This window comes from Malania oleifera, chromosome 11 (assembly GCF_029873635.1).
Source record: "Malania oleifera isolate guangnan ecotype guangnan chromosome 11, ASM2987363v1, whole genome shotgun sequence".
Taxonomy (NCBI): Eukaryota; Viridiplantae; Streptophyta; class Magnoliopsida; order Santalales; family Ximeniaceae; genus Malania; species Malania oleifera.
This window is the reverse complement of record NC_080427.1, coordinates 56,078,760-56,098,239: the sequence shown is the minus strand read 5'-3', so window position 1 is coordinate 56,098,239 and position 19,480 is coordinate 56,078,760. Positions and strand designations below refer to the sequence as shown.

Below are 19,480 nucleotides of genomic sequence, written 5' to 3'. Positions count from 1 at the left end.
ACCCTTATTCTAATACTAATTTTTGGCCCAAGTGGCAACCCAAAATGGGGGTGAATTGTGTTTAATACAAATTAATTTGCTTAATGCAAAAAATAAAGCAAATACACAAATATTGGAATAAAAAAATCAAATAGAGAAGGGAAGAGAAATTGCAAACTCTTTTATAATGTTTTGACAATGAGCCTCTATCCACTCTCTCAAGGCAAACCACCTAAAGATTCCAATAATTCCCCTTATTGTAATAGAAACCAAGGAAACCAATTACACACGTTATTTTTGGAGACCAGGAAACCAAAACAACAAAGCTTACAACACAAATTCCTCACAAAGAAGATATATAATTTGAAACTCATAAGGGAAATTCTCAAAGAATAATCAAATATACGTCTCAAAAGTTTTGTAGAGTTCCTTTAAAAAATAAACAATTTAGAGCATAAAGAGAAATTACGAGAGAATTAAAAAACAAGAACACTTGCATATTTAGTATAGATTGGCTCTCTAGGCTTTGAAGGGCATATATATAGAGATAGGAGAAAAAACTATCCGTTTTTTGTCTCTTTAAGCCTTTTTACTGGTTAAACCAGTTGATCACTTATTAGCCCTTAGAGAGATAAATGACCATTATAACTAAAAGTTGCTAGGCCAATTGACTACTTTCAGGAGATGGTTGACCTTCTCCAGCTTTTGCCTGGACTGATTGACCGCCCCTATAGCCGATTAACCACCCCTAGCTTCAAGGTCGAGTTTAGTCTTCCTTTGATTTTGATTCTATAGTTTTAGCTCTATTATGCTATGCCTTTTATATACTTATGCTTTTAAAAGTTAAAATACAATATAATTGAGAGAATAAAAGCATAAACAAATAGAACATAAAATCTTCAAGAATTATCTTAATTCTTTAACTTCAGTGGCTTAATCTTATAAAAAAACAACATAAGCACAAACCCATTAGTATATAATAGTTTATTATCATCAAAATCAAGTTAATGAAACCTTGAGGCAAACAAGTTGTTGGTTGATGATTTCTAGTTTGACTTTGGATTTTCAAAATTCAGAATTTAAAGGTTGTTTCCCTCCATTTTTAAATGGTCTATAAACAGACCATGTGGGGCACATTTCTTGCCATGTACAAGTGGAGATAAGGGAGAGAATTATAGTGACAATTCGAGCATCCTTGGGGTTTTGAAAGAGAAAATTGCATTTTGGATTTTATGAAGAGAATTACATCTTTTTCTCTCTCTTTACTTTAGGGTTCTTTGCCATGTGTGTATTCTATAGAGGGTATCCCCACTTGATATTCCTTTGTGGTATTGATACGTGGTTAGTCCTATCACCCTACCCTTGTTGTTTTCGAGTTTCATTTTGATTTTTTCACAAAACCATGTGTGTTGTTATGTAGCATGTTTGTAATTATTATTTTTTACATAAAATAATGTATTTTTGTGATGAACATGTCATATAAGATGCATATAAAGTGAAGTTGTAGTCTGATTTTGTCAAAAATAAAAAAAATCGTATGAAAATTGCATAGAACTGCATTTTTTAAGAATATAACATGTAGATGGTCCATCGGCTTGTTGACACGATTGATTGCCCCTCCTTGCATTTGAAAAAGTAGTCGCTGCGTACTGTCGATAGCTGACCGATCTTTGTAGGAGATCGATTGTCTAGTCTAGAGGCTATGTTTTTGGCAATTTTCTCCTAACTTTTTATGCTTTTTCATGATGTTAATCGATCAAAATACTCCCTCGAGTGTATGGTTGAGTTTGTTGCTGAGATTATGATGTGGTTTTATTGTTTTTCCATAAAAAAGCCAATAACTCTAAAGTGTGTTCAAGAGATTTCAAGTGTTTTCAAGTTTTCAAAATAAAATTTTGAAATAAATACCCATGATGTGGCTTTTAGGCATTTTTTTTTTTTAGTGATTTCAAGTTTCTTAACATGAGTTTTTAAGGTCGGTTTGTGATTCTCCCACAAAAAAACCAAACACTTTCAAAGTTTAAGAAAAAGAATGATATTTTTAAAAGTAATCACCTATGAAGTGGCTAAGGGTGGAAAGTGTTTTGTTTTCAACTTAAACTTGACTTCAAGGCTCTGCTTTTGCAAAAAAATTATTAGAAAACAAAAGCTTTCAAACAAAATGGAGATTTTCCAAACTAAGGGTTTCAAGTGTTTTCAAAGATTTCAAAAATCGTCAAACTGATTTTCAAATTTAATTTAAAAATGTTTTGATGAACTATAGATGATATAGATGATTTGACTCCTCTCTGAAGGATACATAGGCAATCTACAATGCTAAACTTAGCCATACTAACCAAAAAACCAAAAAGTCCTCCATTTCTTTTTTTTTTTTTTTCCTTTTCTTTTTAATGTATGTTTATTTTGAAAAGACATAAAGTACTTGGTTTCCATGAGGTTAAGTCCTCTACATAGACCTTACAAAAACCATTTCAAAATGTTTTGGGTATAAAAAAGGTTTTTTTTTTTTTGTAAAGAAGAATGAAAAGGGAAGAGTTTGTTGTAAAATTGTTGATCGATCTTTGCGCACAGTTGACTGGACAGTACTGCAACTCATTCTCCATGATTTTTTGAATGATTTTTCCACAAAAAAAATGTTTTTCTTGAGAGAGACAAGACACATAGAAAGTACATACAATAACCATTCATAGAATTGATGCTATAGGGTGCTAGCTCTTTAATTTCCATCCAAAAAGAATTAAAGGTACCACCTTCCATGTTCACAATTGTACTCTTGAACCTAAATTTCTTTTCAAAAGATTTTCCTTTATTTTGTCTTTTTCAAAACTAAAATAAAGTGGTAACTCATTTTTATAAAATAAAATGGGTAAGTTAGATAATTAATGATTTGATTATTTACACTTGATTTTCAAAATGGTCACTAAACTAGTTCGTAACCAAACAAGTCACTCAAGTCAGGTGTCAATAATTAGTGACATTAAAATTTGATCCAAATATGTTTTATATGCGTATTGATAGCCATTTTCACTATTTGGCCTAGCCAAGAGTATGCATCTTATTATAAGATAGTCCTTAGATAATTTATTATAAAGCTCGACTAGATCAAGTTTAACTTGATATTGAATTATAATGAGCTCAAATTAAGCTAGAGCTTCTCATTATCTATTTGAGTTATCAACATCTAACTATCAAATTCACAGGCACACGTGTGCATGTACTGTGTAATGTGTGTAACATAATAGTTAGCTTTGGGAGTATTGGGTATACTACTATTATATAATTTGCTCCTTTGCTAGTATAGTTTATACATTCTTATAACAAAAGTCTCATAGTACTATTTGTTATAATTAGTATATTTCATTGTTTTTTTCTTTAACAAAATTTACATATTACTACAGTTTGCATGTCTCACAATGCTAGGGTTGGGCTTTTAGCATTGTTCGCCCTTTAGTCCTCTTGTTTAATGAGTGTGTATAAGTTCTAATTAAGGTCAAACTTTTAAAAATAATAAAGCTTAAGTTGAGCACGTGTATTTTTAATTAAACCAATCTTGAGCACCCAAAAGTTCAACATGACTTGATTGATGCCTTTACAATATTAGCCGGCTAATTTACAAGTGGCCAATCCATTGTAAAAAACAAAGTAAAAAATAAGGAAGAAAGTTAAATTGTTCATCGACTAGTCTTATAGTTGCTTGTCGTATGCTTTTTGACTTGAAAAACTACGCAAGTATTTGACTACAAGTCTGTTGGCTAGTTTAATGTTTTGCAACACATTGCAATTGTTTTTTTTTTTTTAAAGAGATCCATAATGCTTCAAGTAAGCAAAATTATATGAACTGAGAAACAACCAGTGGGGTATGTGAATAGGTTACAAAAAATAATAATGATGCATATAGGTGAGCAAGAGGTGACCGAAATAGAAATATTTTGTTTACAAGTTCTATTGACTCATGGTTGGAAGGGTTAATAGTTTATATACATGATATAAATATGTTGAACTTTGACACTGAGGATTTAGACTGTAAAGATAAAGTTAGATGAAAATAAAGTTTGACACTGAGACTTGATAGTTGGTTGAGACAGCTCAATTTGTTCAAAAATATATGGGTTTGAATAGGAAAATATACTTTAACTCTTGAATTTGACTATATTAATTTAAAGTATAAAATATAAAAATAATATATATATATATATATATTAAATCCTTCTAATTAAAAATGACTAGAGAGAGTTTAGATCAAGGTGGACACGTGGTCTGTCTAGATTAGAGCCAGCTGGTGTGAGTTGGGGGGTGGCCTATGAGGCTGCCCCGTTTTTTTGGATGAATCTCATCCCCAGTGGCTTCCCTAATGCTCCCAGTAGCGGCCTTGTGCACTCGGCGCTGCCCCGGTCTGTACCCCAAAAAGGAGAAAAAAAAAAAAAAAAAACGAAACAAAAGAGCTCTCTCTCTCGGCTGGAAGCTCCCGCTAGGGTTCGGAGCGCCATAGATCCTTCTGCGCTGCTTGAAGCTCTACGTAGGGTTCGAGGTTCTATTTTCGTCCAGACGATCTCTCTTTCTGTGAAGTTTCACAGGTCTGCTGGAATCTCTCTCTCTCTCTCTCTCTCTCTCTCTCTCTCTCTCATTTTGATCCATCAAATCTACTTGGTTAGAAACATATCAAAAGTCATCGGTGCCTCACTCTCATTTCTGATCTTCGTTTGCTTCCTCGTTAATGTTCGCATGTTTAGATCCCTGGACAGATGGATTTTGTTTCTTCCTTTGCTGTCCGTATGTTATCGGTTTTGCGTTACTTGCATTTTCAGTGAATTGATCGTCGATTATGTATGTGTGTAATACAAATTAAAGGATAGGCGTCCGATTTCCGTTACTCTTGCTTTGTTTACTCTTGCTTTGTTTGTCTGTTGAGGAAAGACAGGGAAAGGAAATGAATTGGGATTTGGAATTTTATGTTTTGCGTTGCGGTGTTTGCCTGAACCCTGAAGATGATAATTTTAACTCTGTTATTTGCGAAAATTATAGTCTCTTGCTTGGTTTGGCTGCTGAGGAAATGGGGGAGAAGTAAAAAATTGAGGTTTTTCAATTTTAAGTTTTGCTTGGCTTTGTTGTTTGCTTGAACACTGAATAAGATAATTCCATCTCCGGTCTTTCTGATAATGATAGTCTCTTGCTTTGCTAGGCTACTGAGAGAAAGAGGGAAGGGAAAGAGTTGAGATTTTGATTAATTAACTTAATAGGTTCTATTCCCCCTCACACACAACACCCCCCCCCCCCCCCGGGGTTTTCTTTTCCTAAATCTTCTCAATAATCAAAGCAGTTCTTAGTTTTAACAAAAATGACAAAAATTCCACCCAATTGAACCTTAGAATTCAACATCGGAAGAAAATAAGGAAGCAAAATTGACTTAAATGGGCACTTAAGCCTGATGGGCTATTTGTTTATACTGAAGTTGTTTTTTTTTTAATAATAAATTGCATTGGAAAACAATGCAATATACAATATATAATATTGAAATTTAAATGGTTTTATTTTTGGATTCAATTTTAAATAGGCCGAGTTATAATTGGATCTATCCATTTTACATAAATAGATCATATATGGGTAAACGATTCATAAATCTTCAACTCATTTTGATGGTTGCTTTTGCTGCGTGCATGTGTGGGAATTAGGGATTATTATCTAAAAAAGGGGAAAATAAAGGGGGAGCTGGGGATCTTGGAACATTTAGTGCTCTTGTTTATGCTGAGTGGTTGAGGATGCAACTTAGGATCATAAGGTGCGTTTTTTATCCATGACAGTCTTGGGGCTGAAGGTAGTCAATGAACAGTCGGTTGCTTCTTGTTGGAATATTTGGTGATGTAGCTTCCTTCACAATGTAGTTGCTAGTGTTTCCATTTCTTCCTTTAAAATGCTTGTAAGCTTGGATTCTTGTGTGCAAGGTTGTTAGAATCGGGATTCTAAGTGGGATCGTTGGAGGGGTCTGCAGGTTCGAATTGTAGAATCGGATCGAGAATTGTAAGATTCTACTTTCAATGTAAAATAAGTATTAAAAACTTATATATATGGAACTTATGACAAGTCTTAAGACTAAAAACTTGGTTAGTAATTTAGTAAGTATAAGAAGTTAAAAATACAATGAAAATTCAAACAATAAAAAGAAGAAAAAGACGAAGAGCTAGAAAAGGATAAGAAGAAGGAGAAAAACAGTGCTCAATATTGAATCTTTTCAAGAAGTAAATCTGTTTCAAAGCATACCTTTGTAGCTCAGCTGGGCCTGCTGGCTTGGCTCTTTTCTCGACTTTGGCTGCCGCTGATGAAACAAGAACTCTGAGTTGAAGAGGACTGATGTGTTCTTGGCGAACACCAAAGAAGGAAGAGGACTGAGGACTGAGTTCTTGTCAAACCCCCATAACTCTGTTTGTTGAAGCCAAAGAGCTGTTGATCAAATATAAAAAATGCTAGCTGCTGCCGATCAAACACCAGTCACCAGATGGAGGGTTCTCTAGTTGTCAAGTAGGAGAGAAATTTGGGAGCTGGGTTGCTGAATTTCAATTAGTAGAGGACTGGGGTGTTGAACTCTGGGGAAGTCAGGCGCAGATTCTGCTGGATCTGTTCATTGATGGGAGGCTGGGAGCCATTTCTCCGAAACATAAATCTTTTGGGTGAATAAAAACGTGTATTGGGCCACATTATTGAAGCCCAAAAGGGAAAAAAATCCAAATCCAGGTAACAAAGTAGGATCAGTACTATTCTACCTACGATTCTACTGATTTCTTTTTTTACGATTCTACTTGATTCCGGTTTTTGTTGCGACTTGGATCGTTTGGGTGAATCTGGATCTTATAATTGTATGATCCTACGATCCGAAGCGCGATTTTAATAACCATTCTTGTATGGACTGATTTTGAAAGTCTAAAGATGGTTTGTTGGTGGAAGAAGACTTCCTCATCTAAGGATGTTATACCAGCGTTGATTCAAAGTAGGATGCCTAAATTTTCTTGCATGCTTTTTGTTGTTCTTAGAAATCAATATGCTATTTTTGGTTGGTAGTAACTTGGAAAAAGCACTGATACTGCTTTTGGTGTTTGGAAGCACAAAGTTCAATATTTGGATTTGTCATTGTGTGAAATTCACATGAATCAGATCCAAGGTTTGAACTCCATACTTCCAAGTACAATGTCAGAGATTTTTCTTGGATTAGAGTTGGTGATGGGTTCAATTTTACCTTCTCTGCTTGTTTTGCCAATGATGCCAAAGGTAAGAATTTGGCTGCTTTAAAAGGAGTGCGCTTGATCAATCTGCAGGGAGATTGAGTGTGTGTTTACCTCATTAGTTTGTTTCCTCATGTTTTCTCCTTTATTGATTCTTATTGAATTCATAATATATAGTATGTATATGATATGAAGAAATGAATAAATTAAATTCTAATAAAATAAACTAAATAAAATAATATTATAATAAAGTATTGAAAATATAATATAAAATATGTAAGTAAGTCTATAATATTATAATAAGTGTATTAGCATCTCCAGTATATAAGCATTTCCTTGTTTTATACGTATTTTGTTTGCCTTTTAAAGTTCAATAATCTTTTTCTGTAATCTTTTCAAAATGTAATGCAAATAGAATGTACGAATCAACCCCCATTTCAATCGTTACATAAATCTACTTTACAATTATTTAATTTATTATATAATATATTTTATTTATATATCTATTGCAGTTATGCTGCCCACTGTGATTCTTTTTTTCTTCTTCTTACTAAGGAGCTGTTTGGTATCAATTTTGTTTTTGTTTTCTATTTTCATTTTTATATCGTGAAGAAACATATAATGACAACGTGTTTCTTTATATTGCTAGTTTTCTATTTATAATGACAATTTTCAACTCTTTTGAAAAAAATGAAAGCCAAATTTTTGGTTTGCAACCTGTTGCTGCAGTACTTTAACATCCATAACTTACTTTTATGGATCAAATCATTCAATTTATACATATTTTAAAATAAAAAAAATATAATTAAAACAATAATATCTATAAAAAAAATTCTAAAAAAATGGAAAAAAATAATAGAAACAAAAAGTAATTTAAAAAATAATTACCTTTCAATTGTCTTGTACAATTAGATTGATTTTGTAGCATTAAAAAATGAGTTTGAAATATAGTAATTAAGTAAAATATTTTTAATAATTTCTATTATTAATAATTTTGAATTTGTTTGCATTTTAATGGTATTTTTTAATTGTTATTTGGTTTGGTGTAAGAATTGAGGAGTTGTTCAATGAAGTTTTTTATTTTTATTTTTAGTTTTGGATGTATTAACCCAAGAGGTTTCTGGTTTTCAGACTTCAGTTTTGTTTTTGGTTTTTAATTTTTGTTTTTTGTTTTCATTTTCATATTTTTTCACAATGTTACCAAACTGCTTCTATGTTTTCTTCTTTTATGAATAGAGAAGTAAATTAATACTGGTGGAGTGTAGAAATTTAATCAAACATTCCAAGTATTCAACCTTGTTCGTCATTCATCAACATTTAATAGAAATTTTGAAGCATTTCTGTCATGATAATGTATTTAATTGTCCAGGAATCCTTTAGCATGGAAAGCTGATATCATTTCCTGTTTTGATATCCTTGCGGGTGATATTGGAACAACCTTGTCGTGGTATTAATTGAATTTCTATCAATGCAAGTGCATCAAATAAGGTGTATTGGAAAGCAACAAGCAATATGCTGATTTATTAGCTTGGTCAATGTCCTGTCTGTGGTTTTGAAGCTTGGAATAAGACAAGATTATTGTGAAAAAAAGTGTTTCAAGTTCTGTTTGCTAACCTAAAAATTTTTGGTAGGTCTAGTGCATCATCTACTGTGCCAGTTGCTTATCCTATTTTCCCTTCATGAATGTGTCCTGGAACTGATACTCCAGTCACTGCTGTTCTTCCATTACTGTGTAAAAAAATAACTGTGGTTCTTCCTTGTCAATGTTATTTGTTTCTTTCCCTTTCTATTGCTGCTTTTGCTTCCTAATTATAAAATATATTAATGTTGTTCTTCTCCCTCCAGGTTTGTTACTGCAATACCTTGTTCATTTGTAAGAGCCAGTTGCCTTTTCTGCTCAGACTTATTGGTTCTACAGCTTTTACATGCACCTCATGCAGTTGGCTTTTAGTCAGAAGTTGAGGAATGTTTTGTAGTTCAGAGTTGATGATAGTGGACTGCTGTTTTGCAGAAGATGATGGGGATGGTTCTGATTCCCCTCAGGCATTTCTGTTTGTTGTCAGTGTGAGATGCCGTTTTACAGTGCTCAGGCAGGGTTTTTTTTCCCTCTAATATGCACTTTTCTTGACAGTGCAATTTTCCAGGTCAAATAGTTCAGTCAAGAATATATGTGACTGTAAGTAATTGTTCTTTTTGTTATTGTGTTAGTTCCCATATTAATTCTGGTTATATTGAGACCGTGATTTGCTAGTATTGACCACAGGTTATTGACCAAAGGTTCTTGAGATCATTCTTCTTAGTTCTGCTTGCAAGGAAAATATTGGGTGAATAACCATCTTGATGAAGACACTGAATTCATGTACAATTTTTCTTTGAACAGGGAGAAAATGCTACCAAATTGGAAGAAACCTCGTATTTGTTTGACTGATCTTAGTATTCTTCTTATTTATATTCTCTGGCACATCTAGGAGTAAAGAGGGTTTTAATGGTTTGCAATAAGAATAAACCATGGAGTATGTATTAGGGAAAAGGTTTCCCGTCAATGCAAAAGATTACAGGTTATATGAGGAGGTTGGCGAAGGTGTCAGCGCTACTGTGTACAGGGCTCTCTGCATTCCCCTGAATGAGATAGTTGCGATCAAGGTCCTTGATCTGGAGAAGTGTAACAATGACTTGGTAAGCTGGCTGCTTCCTGACTTGTAATTTGAGATGTCAATTTATGTGTTTGGTTGATGCCTATTGTCTTTTTCGCAATAGATATTACTTGCCATGCTCACATTCGTATTACTTTTCCCTTCTGCATAATGTTCTTAGTAGCGGGCCTGTTTTACATATTTAAATTCTGTCAATGTTGGTTTCTTCGTGTTATTATACTTTTCAATATTATCACAGAGCAAGCTTTCCTCCCCCAATGCACATCTGTAACACAAATTTTTTTGGAGCAAAATGTTCAAAGGGTATTTTACATTTTTCACTGGCACAAATGTGACTTGAAAAATTGCAAAACGTCCCTGTACCAGTGTATCTTTTCTGGAGACAAAAGTTCATGCATGCATTAACGATGCTGGTTTCAAATGTTGAACCTCACAATGACATTTCTTTAAAAATATTGCAGGATGGTATCCGTCGGGAGGTCCAAACAATGAGCTTGATTGATCATCCAAATGTTTTACAGGCTCATTGTTCTTTCACTACTGGTCACAGTCTGTGGGTTGTGATGCCGTACATGGCAGGCGGATCTTGTCTTCACATAATGAAATCTGCATATCCCGAAGGTTTTGAAGAACCTGTTATTGCGACTTTGTTACGAGAAGTTCTCAAAGCTCTTGTTTATCTCCATGCTCATGGGCACATCCATAGAGACGTGAAGGTATGAACTACAGCTCATTCTATTAGAAAAAAAAAAAATTTTAAACCTGAAATCGTTTGTTGGAAAGTAATTTATTCTTTTCTTTAAAAAAATTGACATAAAATGTGTAGTTACTGAGCTTTTGGGAGAAACCTGCTGCCTGCCTTCTGCACTTCCATCTATGCCTAGCCTCAAGGTCACACATATTTGTGTTGTATCTGTAAAAGTGGGGATACAAGTTGCTTTGTATGATATACCACTTCATTATAATGTTATTGCTGCAGTTTTATCCTTTCTGTTTAGTTTTATATTTATTTTAGGGATGGTTCTTCTTTGTTATTGTTCTTATTTGGATTTTTACCTACCTTGCAGGCTGGAAATATTTTAATTGATTATAATGGTGCAGTCAAGGTAGCAGATTTTGGAGTATCTGCATGCATGTTTGATACTGGGGATAGGCAACGTTCAAGGAATACTTTTGTTGGAACACCATGCTGGTACTTTTGCCCACAATCCATCTATCGAATGTTTTAGCATTTGAGTGTATTGTTGAATTATATTTGGTGAATGAATTTGTATTTTTGACTTGAAATCCTTGTTTGTTTATTTATTCAATGTTTCTCTCAGGATGGCTCCTGAAGTAATGCAGCAGTTGCATGGATATGACTTTAAGTGAGTGGGTGACTCATCTAACCTATACTCTTCTTGCTTTGTCTTTGTTTTCTCCCTAACAAAGAATTTTGATTTCAATATTTCTTTGAGCTGAATTGAAGTTCTTTTAAGATTAACTTTCTGTGAGCAGAGCAGACATATGGTCATTTGGAATAACGGCACTTGAACTTGCTCATGGTCATGCCCCATTCTCTAAGTATCCGCCAATGAAGGTAATTTTTTTTAATTTTCTGTGGCTATCTTCATACTGGAAGATTTAGTCCCATGCTTATTAGAACACTTCAGATGCAATTCTCTCTCTCTCTCTCTCTCTCTCTCTCTCTCTCTCTCTCTCTCTCTCTCTTCTGGTTAGAAGATGATACTTCTCTGGTTTCTTCTTATTGCAGGTATTGCTGATGACCTTACAAAATGCGCCTCCAGGTCTTGACTATGAAAGGGACAGGAGATTTTCAAAGGTCTGTGGTGTTTAATCGAAACTTTTGAGAGACATTAGTGAATATTATAATATGCAGGTGTGCTTTAATAGTTTTATTTTTGTGTTCTTTGTTCTTAGTCTTTTAAAGATTTGGTAGCTACTTGCTTAGTAAAGGATCCAAAGAAACGCCCCACTTCAGAGAAACTTTTGAAACATCATTTCTTTAAACATGCTCGTGCAAATGAATATCTGGCACGATCCATTCTTGAGGGCCTCTCTCCACTAGGCGATCGTTTTAGGATGCTGAAGGTCTCTCTCTCATCTTGAGCTGTCTTAGAAGTTCCCTAAATTTATTGAAGAAATGGCTTGATTTCTATTACTATTTGTTTCACTTGCCCCCTTTTTTTATTTTTCAGGCAAAGGAGGCTGATCTTCTTGTACAAAACAAGGCTGTATATGGTGATAAAGAGCAATTATCACAGGTGAAATACCAGCATTTTTTGGGTTGAACAAATATATCTGAATGAAAAAAATGTTGATGGAAAGTTATGCTTTGAGATTTTGTTGGTGCACTTCTGATCTTAGTGAATATCACAGGAGAAAAACCAGCATTTTTTTGGTTGAACAAATATTCATTAATATAAAAAATGTTGATTGAATGTTATGCTTTGAGTTTTTGTTGGTGCAATTTTGATCTTAGTGACACTTTAATACTGCTTTATAATGCTTTATGATGAAGACCAAAATCGATCATATTAATCTATGTTTAAACTCTTTCGCAGCAAGAGTACATACGAGGAATTAGTGCCTGGAATTTTAATCTGGAGGATTTGAAAAGTCAAGCGGCCCTTGTAAGTACTTTCAACTTTTAGTTTGATGCCTAATATGATTATTTCAGTTCCATTGAGGAATGGTTTTATTTCTGAAGAAAATGTGCATCATTATTCTTAACCAGTATTCTGCATTTTGTTGCCTGAAGATTCAGGATTATGATGGCATGTCTAATGCTGAGGAGCCAGATGCTAATAGGAAGGAAAATGAAAGGGGTGATTATGTTGGTTTTCCAACGGAGCAGCTGTCCCCTGAAAGGGTTAACCATTCAAATGCTGCATCCAGTCAGGAGGTATCATACCTGTGCTAAAGTGATCTTTCTAAAAAATTTTCACAACTATGTCGTAAAATCTTCTTAGGAATCCTTCTGATTTGCCAAGATTCTCCTGTCTGTCTCACATCCACACTTTCATTTGTTTTAGGATGGTCTCAGCGATCTTCATAATTTGGAGAGTTCTCTTGCTTCATTTCCCTTTCAACCACTTCAGGCGCTTAAGTATGGCCATTTATACTTAGATGCTAAAGGTTTATATTAATCATGCTTGGTAATACTTGATAATTATTAAAAAGTTTTTGAGCATGCTGAAACAAAAAATCTTCTTTTTCTAATTAACAGAAGAGTACGTTTTTTTTATTGGTGTATTACATCCAACCATTTTTTTTTGGTTTCGTGTTATTTATCAATATTTTCAGCATTTTCAATAATGATTGTCATATATTATGTATAGTGTAATAGATTAGACAAATTTCTTTCTGTTTTACACCGGTGTTTTAATTACTCCTTTGGGATTAAGTGATTGTTCATGCAAACCATGTATTTTGATGCAGAGGTTATTTTGATGTTGGTGAGGATGATGCAAGTGCTAGTTGTCCAAATTATAAAGATGCTAGTCGATCGGATTCTGAGCAGCAGTTTCTAACACAGTCATCACCAAGGGCCATGGACCTAGAATCTGAAAGAAATAATGGTGAGCATGGGGGTCGAAGTGGTTCTCTGCCTCGCCATGTTATCCTTGGTCCAAAGAAGTTCTTCAGTGGTTCTTTGATCCAGGACAATGCTCATTCTCCTAGAAAAGTTACTTGTGATGGTGATAGGTAAGCTGCGTTCTACCGGAGTAGGATGTGTTTTAATATTGCTATGTCCTCACTTAGGTTTTGTATATGACATAAAAAATGCTTATGTTGTTGTTGTTTTTGTTGTCATTGTCATTGTTAGTTTCCCTCTAAATTAGAGCTTGCTGACTGAATAGATTGATGAAAATTTGCTGGTGAAAAAGAGGATTGCATATAGGTAATATCATCTATAATGTTTCCACTAAAAAAAAGTCATCTATAATGTAAAATATTTTCTTATGCTATGGTTCAGAAGCAGCCTTGTGTGAAATGCACTAAATTGTTCTAAGTAAACAAGTTTCAAAACTTTTCCTTGATGATGCTGGACATTTGGCATTCCTTTCTTTTCCTTTAATACAATTATTTACTTGCAGAAAAAAATAAAAATAAAAACTAATTTGATATCTATACAATGTTAGAATGTATCATTAATTGACCATTAAGTAATACACACATGTACACATGTACAAACAACAATGCACTTGCTTGCTCTGCAAGGTATAAAAAAATCACGAATTACAGGTGAATCAACTAATGACAGACCACTGTGCCATATGGTAATAATATTAATATAGTGGTTTTTACAAACATGTAGGGCTTTGCGTTCCTTTGAGAGCTCTCTTATTCCTTTCCATCTGCACTAACTGAAAGATGGCTAGGGGAATGAGGGACAAGGCTTTCTTCCTCTCCTTACTAGTGCAGATCCTTTTTAACTCTCTTTTCATTGTTCTAGCTATAGCTCACTGATGTCTGATTGAGGAAATGGCCAATTGCTGTAGGGTTCTGTCCAGGAACAGTGCAAGAGGACATGATCAATAGTTTCCACACTTTCTAAATACTAGAAATATCTGTTTACAAGAGGCAGCCCCCTTTGTCTAGAAGAATTTTCCGAAGAGTTGCATCCCACACAAGGAAGTAACTTTTGTCGGGGGTTGCTGTTCTCCAGATGAGCTTCCAAGGAAAGTTTTTATAGTTGCTGCTGGGGGAGAATGTTTCCTATAAAAGGATCTGACCGTGAACATGCAGTTTTTTTCTAGGACTCTCTTGGGGTTGTTTGTGGTATTATGATAGTGGATTTTGTATAACCAATCAAAAAAATCAGTAAGTTGCTCTGTGTTCTTAATTATTAGAGGAATGCTCCTAATATTCCTCAATCAGAAATTTTGAGATGATTACTGTCAAGTGCTTCCTTGTCGTGCCAAACTGAAGATAGAAGGGAATGTGGTATTAAGGGGAGATTAATCGCACCATATATCATGCCAGAAAAAAAATATTGTCCCCATTTCCCACCTGGAAGTTGATGTAAAGGAAAGAATCCTCAACTGTTTCTGATGAATTTCCAAACTCCGATGCCATGTTCTCTTCTCCAGGCTTTAGCAGTCCAACCATTATGCAGAATACCATATTTTGAAGCATTGATTTCCCTCTATTCTTCTCCTTCATGAATCTCCAAAGCTATTTTCCATGGGGAGCTTTATCGAAAGTGGATAGTTATTTTAGCTTTACACCTCCGTATTGAGGTTGTTTAACAACTCTTCATTTTACAAGATGGTATCTGAATTCCTCCACAAACCTCCCAAATGAATCTCCTTTGAATTCACTCTAACCTTTTGGAGAGCTAGGGTAAGAGAAGAGGGGCATATAGTAGGCTGGGAGATTAGATAAAGCCTTCCACCTCTAGGCAGATAATTCCTTTAACAAACAACCAACTTTTTTCCAAATCTTTGGGCTCCAAAACACCTTCATCTTTGAATTTAGCATCAAGAGGAAGGTCAGGGTAGGTCATTGTAAGAGCCCCCGGCTTGCATCCCATGAGGGCCTGCAAGGAGAGGCCTCTCAGTTAAGAACTCACAATTTGCACGTCAATACCTGACACAAGCCTATCATGTATTACTCAATTAATATATCTAAGAATGTTCCAAAAATGACATCTTGGTTCTCAATTTACAGTTCAATTGCTATGTTTAATGTACAGATACATGTGCACACAATGATAAACAAAAGAAATGTATTAGAGAGAGAGAGAGAGAGAGAGAGAGAGAGAGAGAGAGAGAGAGAGAGAGAGAAAGAATGCATCAGAAAGATGAAAAAGAAAGCAGGCATAATAAGATATCCTCCCAAAAGACATGGAAAATGACAAGACAGAGAGCCCTAAAAAAACTACAAAACAGCTATACTGGAGAAAAGCAGAACAATCTTTCTGTAAATTTGCTACGGGAGTGTGTTGAAAGAAGACCACCATGCGCACACACACATCAAAAACCCAACTATATTTATGCATGTCTGTTGCATAATAGCTCAACATTAGACAATTTTCATGTCAATAAAGTCCTTGTGTAAATTTTTTCATCTGTAGGCTAATATATAATATTAAAACAAGTGTAATTACAAGGTGCTATCAATTTGTTTAAAAACCTTCTTTTTAGAAAAGGGAGACTTGGATGAGAGAGCTTGATGCACGATAGATGAACCAGAAACCACTATTGTCTCTGGAAATTTTCCTTCGTCCTTGATTAATCTATTCACAATGATGTGGGAATTACTGTTACCATGAAATTATTTTGACTAATAATTGATTCTGCGGAAGTTCCAGCATCATGATTATTGTAGTGATGAACAGAACAACATGCAATGTGTACACTGTAGTGCTTCAAAGATGACAATGCCTGAATTCAGGGACTTATCACATTTCATCGAAGCGCACACAGAAAAATATTCCACTTTGGGAAGTGTGTTGGGTTGGAACTTAGTGCGAATCAAGGAGAAATTTGGAGGATGGTTGTTTCTCTTGGTTTTAGGGTCGACTGAGCTTATTTGGTAGGGGATCAAGATTGGCAGTTTTGGTGAGAAAAATTTGTTTTTTTGGGTTAAGAAGCTGAGAACTCAAAAAGGGGTCATCTTGATGGGATTATTGGAGAATAAATTGGGGACGGTATTTTTTTTTTTTTTTCTGATCAATAAAGAGAAACTTTATTAGCTGGGCATCAAGGGGATACCAACCCGTGGTACAAGATGTCTACCTGTAGAGTGTTACAAACATCAAGAATTAGTTAATGATCATTAACTATTTGCCCACTAAGCCAGCTGGAAACAGCAGTCCATTGCCCTTCGCAAATTTGAAGCGGAGTAACTGTATCTTTGAAGGCTTGCTTATTTCTTTATTTCAAAGCACACCACAGGATGGTGAGAGGGATGAGATTCAGAGCCTTTTGCTTCTCCATGGTGGTTTTGATGCCTTTGCAAACCCAGTTCTTCCCTCCCACAGAGTTTACAATATCCCACTGATATCTAGTCAAGGATAGAGCCATATTCGACAAATTCCTTGTCCAGGGGCAATGGAGAAGAATGTGGTTGACCAATTCTGCATCAGCCATACAAAGAAAACATCTATTTGTAACTTTAAGCCCCTTTTTTTCTGAATATTGTCTAGGGCTAAAATATTTCCATGTGTGGACTCCCAAACAAAAAAGGCAACCTTTGAAGGGACTATTTTTCTCCAAATATGAATCTGAGGGGAGTTGTTGCAATTTTGTTCCCACTGGGGAGAGCTTCTTGTAGAAAGATCTAACAGTGAAACCACCATTTCTGTCCAAAGCCCATTTTGGTTCATTGGGGATGTTTTGATAGAGAAATTATAGAGATAGCTGTAGAAGTCATCAGAGTGCCTGAAGGTTCAATCTGCCTCATTCATAGTGAAAGGAATATTCTAGACAATTCCTGTATCAGTGATTTGGAGATGATGATTGATGAGGGCATTTTTTGTTGCAAGCCAAGCTGTAGATGGAAGGAAAGGCTGCTTTAAGATTTTTGTTGTCATGCCACACATCATGCTAGATGTAAACATTGGCCCCATTCCCCACTTGAAATCTCACATGTTGGAAAAAACATCGAATCCTTTCGTAATGAATTTCCAAACTCCCACTCCATAGGGCCCCCTACTATTGTGGGTAATCCAACCGTTATGCTCAAGTCTGTATTTAGAAGCTGTAATTTTCCTCCAAAAATGGTCTTTCTCCTTCGTGAACCTCCATAAATATTTATTGAGGAGGGCTTTGTTAAAAGTGAGGAGGGATTTCAGCCCCAAGCCTCCTGAACATGACGGTTGTTTGGCCAGTCCCATCTTACAAGGTGATATTTTAACTCCTCCCCTATGCTTCCCCAAAGAAATCTTTTTTGTATCCCTTCAAGGATGGGTCAATAGGCAGGAGGGACAATTAAAATGCATGGACTGTGGATTGTTCAACATTATATAAGCTCAAAGAAAATTGTTTTTGTTTCAAAGATTAAAACACAAACCTATATATGTGGATATTCTCTAATATGGGATTCAATTTTATAGGGAAGAAAGCATTGCCATTTGCTAGGGAGCTTGGCTGGAATTTGTAGGTGGTGGATGAGGGTGTTGTTGGAGATTGCGATTGGAAAGATAAATATTTGGGCTAGATTTAGTGGAATTTTAATTTTAAGGCAAAAGACATTGACTTCTTTTGAGGTTTGACAAAAAGACAAGAACTGCCTCTGAGGTTTCGAAAATCCTATTGACCTTCCTTGAGTTTTCAAAAATGCCTCACACCTATCTCGGGTTAAGTCCTTGGAATTCTTGAAACCTCAGGGAAGGTCAATATCTTTTGCCCTTAATTTTAATTTATCTCTAGATATGCCCAAGGTTAGGGATAACATGGGGAGTTGGACTTGGTGGGCTAGGGTGCAAAGTAGCTTAAATGGGCTATCACAATTTTGGCCTGTTAGAGTCAGCGGAGATACTCAAAAGTTGCGCTTGTAGAAACTGGGCCTTGTAGAGGTTGAAAGAATTCAACCCAGTACCTTATGCAATCTTATACGAGGGTTTGAACTGGAGGTAATAGAACTTATGTTTGGGATGCTAAATCAAATCCCAGCATCAAGAAAACTTGTGCTGGCAAGGAGATTGGAACAAGGAATTACACAGGGTTTGATCAGCTGGTTTCAAAGGAGTTGTTGGTGATAGTTGCGGAGAGGATGGATTTGAGGAAGTACCAGGAGAAGTTATGCACATTGTGTTAGTTGTTCTAGGAAAAGGGGGGAGTGTTTCTTATGTTCTTCCGGATGTATTGCTAAGAATAGACTCGTGGCAAGGGAACTCTGCAAAAGAAGGTTCTGAGAATGGTGGGGGCTTTGAACCTTTGGCTCAGGTTTAATATGACATGTAAGAATGATTAGCCTCGAGATTACTTGGGGAAAATTGAAGGCAAGATGAATGTAAAAGGAAAGGAGGTGATGCTGGGGGATGATGGGTTTAATACTCCTTTGTCCTAGGTTTTCAGTGAGGAGGAGGAAGATGAATATATGATAGTGTGAGTGATTTTGAAAGATGTTTACCACTGGAACAATTGATTGAGACCCATAAAGTTGATTGTAATGAAACTTCCAATGAAAATGAGGTTGTCAAGTTCAGATACTGTGGAATTGGGGGAGATGGTGAATCATTTAATGAGCAAGAGGGAGAGTCATTGGACTTTGGGAAGAACACTAAGAATGTACAGTTTGGTTTGCCATTTGAATGAAGCTGTAGGCTGTTAAAATGTTGAAGTTGAGGAAGGAACTTCTGCTGTTGTTCCAAGTAAGTATCTTGAGAGTCTTGGGTAAATCAGAAGTGATCTCTTATAGTACTGCTCAAGGGGTTTCTACGCCTTTGAAAGGAAAACTTCCTGTTCCAGGCAGTGAGCCTAATTTATTTTATATATATATATATTTGTGTCAGGTGGATGGAGCTAAAGTGGGGAGGAAATTGCTATTTGCCCTCTAGGGTTAGGATAGGCAATCGAGATCTGCAAGACCTTGAGGATATGGGGATTAAATTGCTGGGTCCTTTATGGCTTTTGTATGGTTCACGGGATAGTTATTCCTTGGAATAAGAAGGAATATTGTGAA

General features: G+C 35.3%; 1 protein-coding gene across 12 annotated transcripts in view; it reads left to right on the top strand.

Moving 5' to 3' along the window:
- The first annotated feature begins 4,296 nt into the window (after nt 1-4,296).
- Nucleotides 4,297-19,480, top strand: part of LOC131168488 (serine/threonine-protein kinase BLUS1) — a 30,330-nt gene continuing 15,146 nt past the window's right edge. For 3 of the 12 annotated variants that reach the window (XM_058127957.1, XM_058127953.1, XM_058127949.1), the window contains exons 1-14: nt 4,329-4,553; nt 9,202-9,366; nt 9,454-9,866; nt 10,306-10,560; nt 10,912-11,036; nt 11,167-11,211; nt 11,342-11,423; nt 11,598-11,666; nt 11,765-11,935; nt 12,043-12,108; nt 12,409-12,477; nt 12,606-12,749; nt 12,880-12,953; nt 13,286-13,552. In XM_058127957.1, the coding sequence (XP_057983940.1) occupies nt 9,699-9,866; nt 10,306-10,560; nt 10,912-11,036; nt 11,167-11,211; nt 11,342-11,423; nt 11,598-11,666; nt 11,765-11,935; nt 12,043-12,108; nt 12,409-12,477; nt 12,606-12,749; nt 12,880-12,953; nt 13,286-13,552 (1,535 nt within the window). In that variant the 5' untranslated portion in view covers nt 4,329-4,553; nt 9,202-9,366; nt 9,454-9,698. Of the gene's footprint in view, nt 4,554-9,035; nt 9,367-9,441; nt 9,867-10,305; nt 10,561-10,911; nt 11,037-11,166; nt 11,212-11,341; nt 11,424-11,597; nt 11,667-11,764; nt 11,936-12,042; nt 12,109-12,408; nt 12,478-12,605; nt 12,750-12,879; nt 12,954-13,285; nt 13,553-19,480 lie in introns of all 12 variants that reach the window. The other 9 variants (XM_058127958.1, XM_058127954.1, XM_058127955.1 and 6 more) reach the window with 6 other exon arrangements.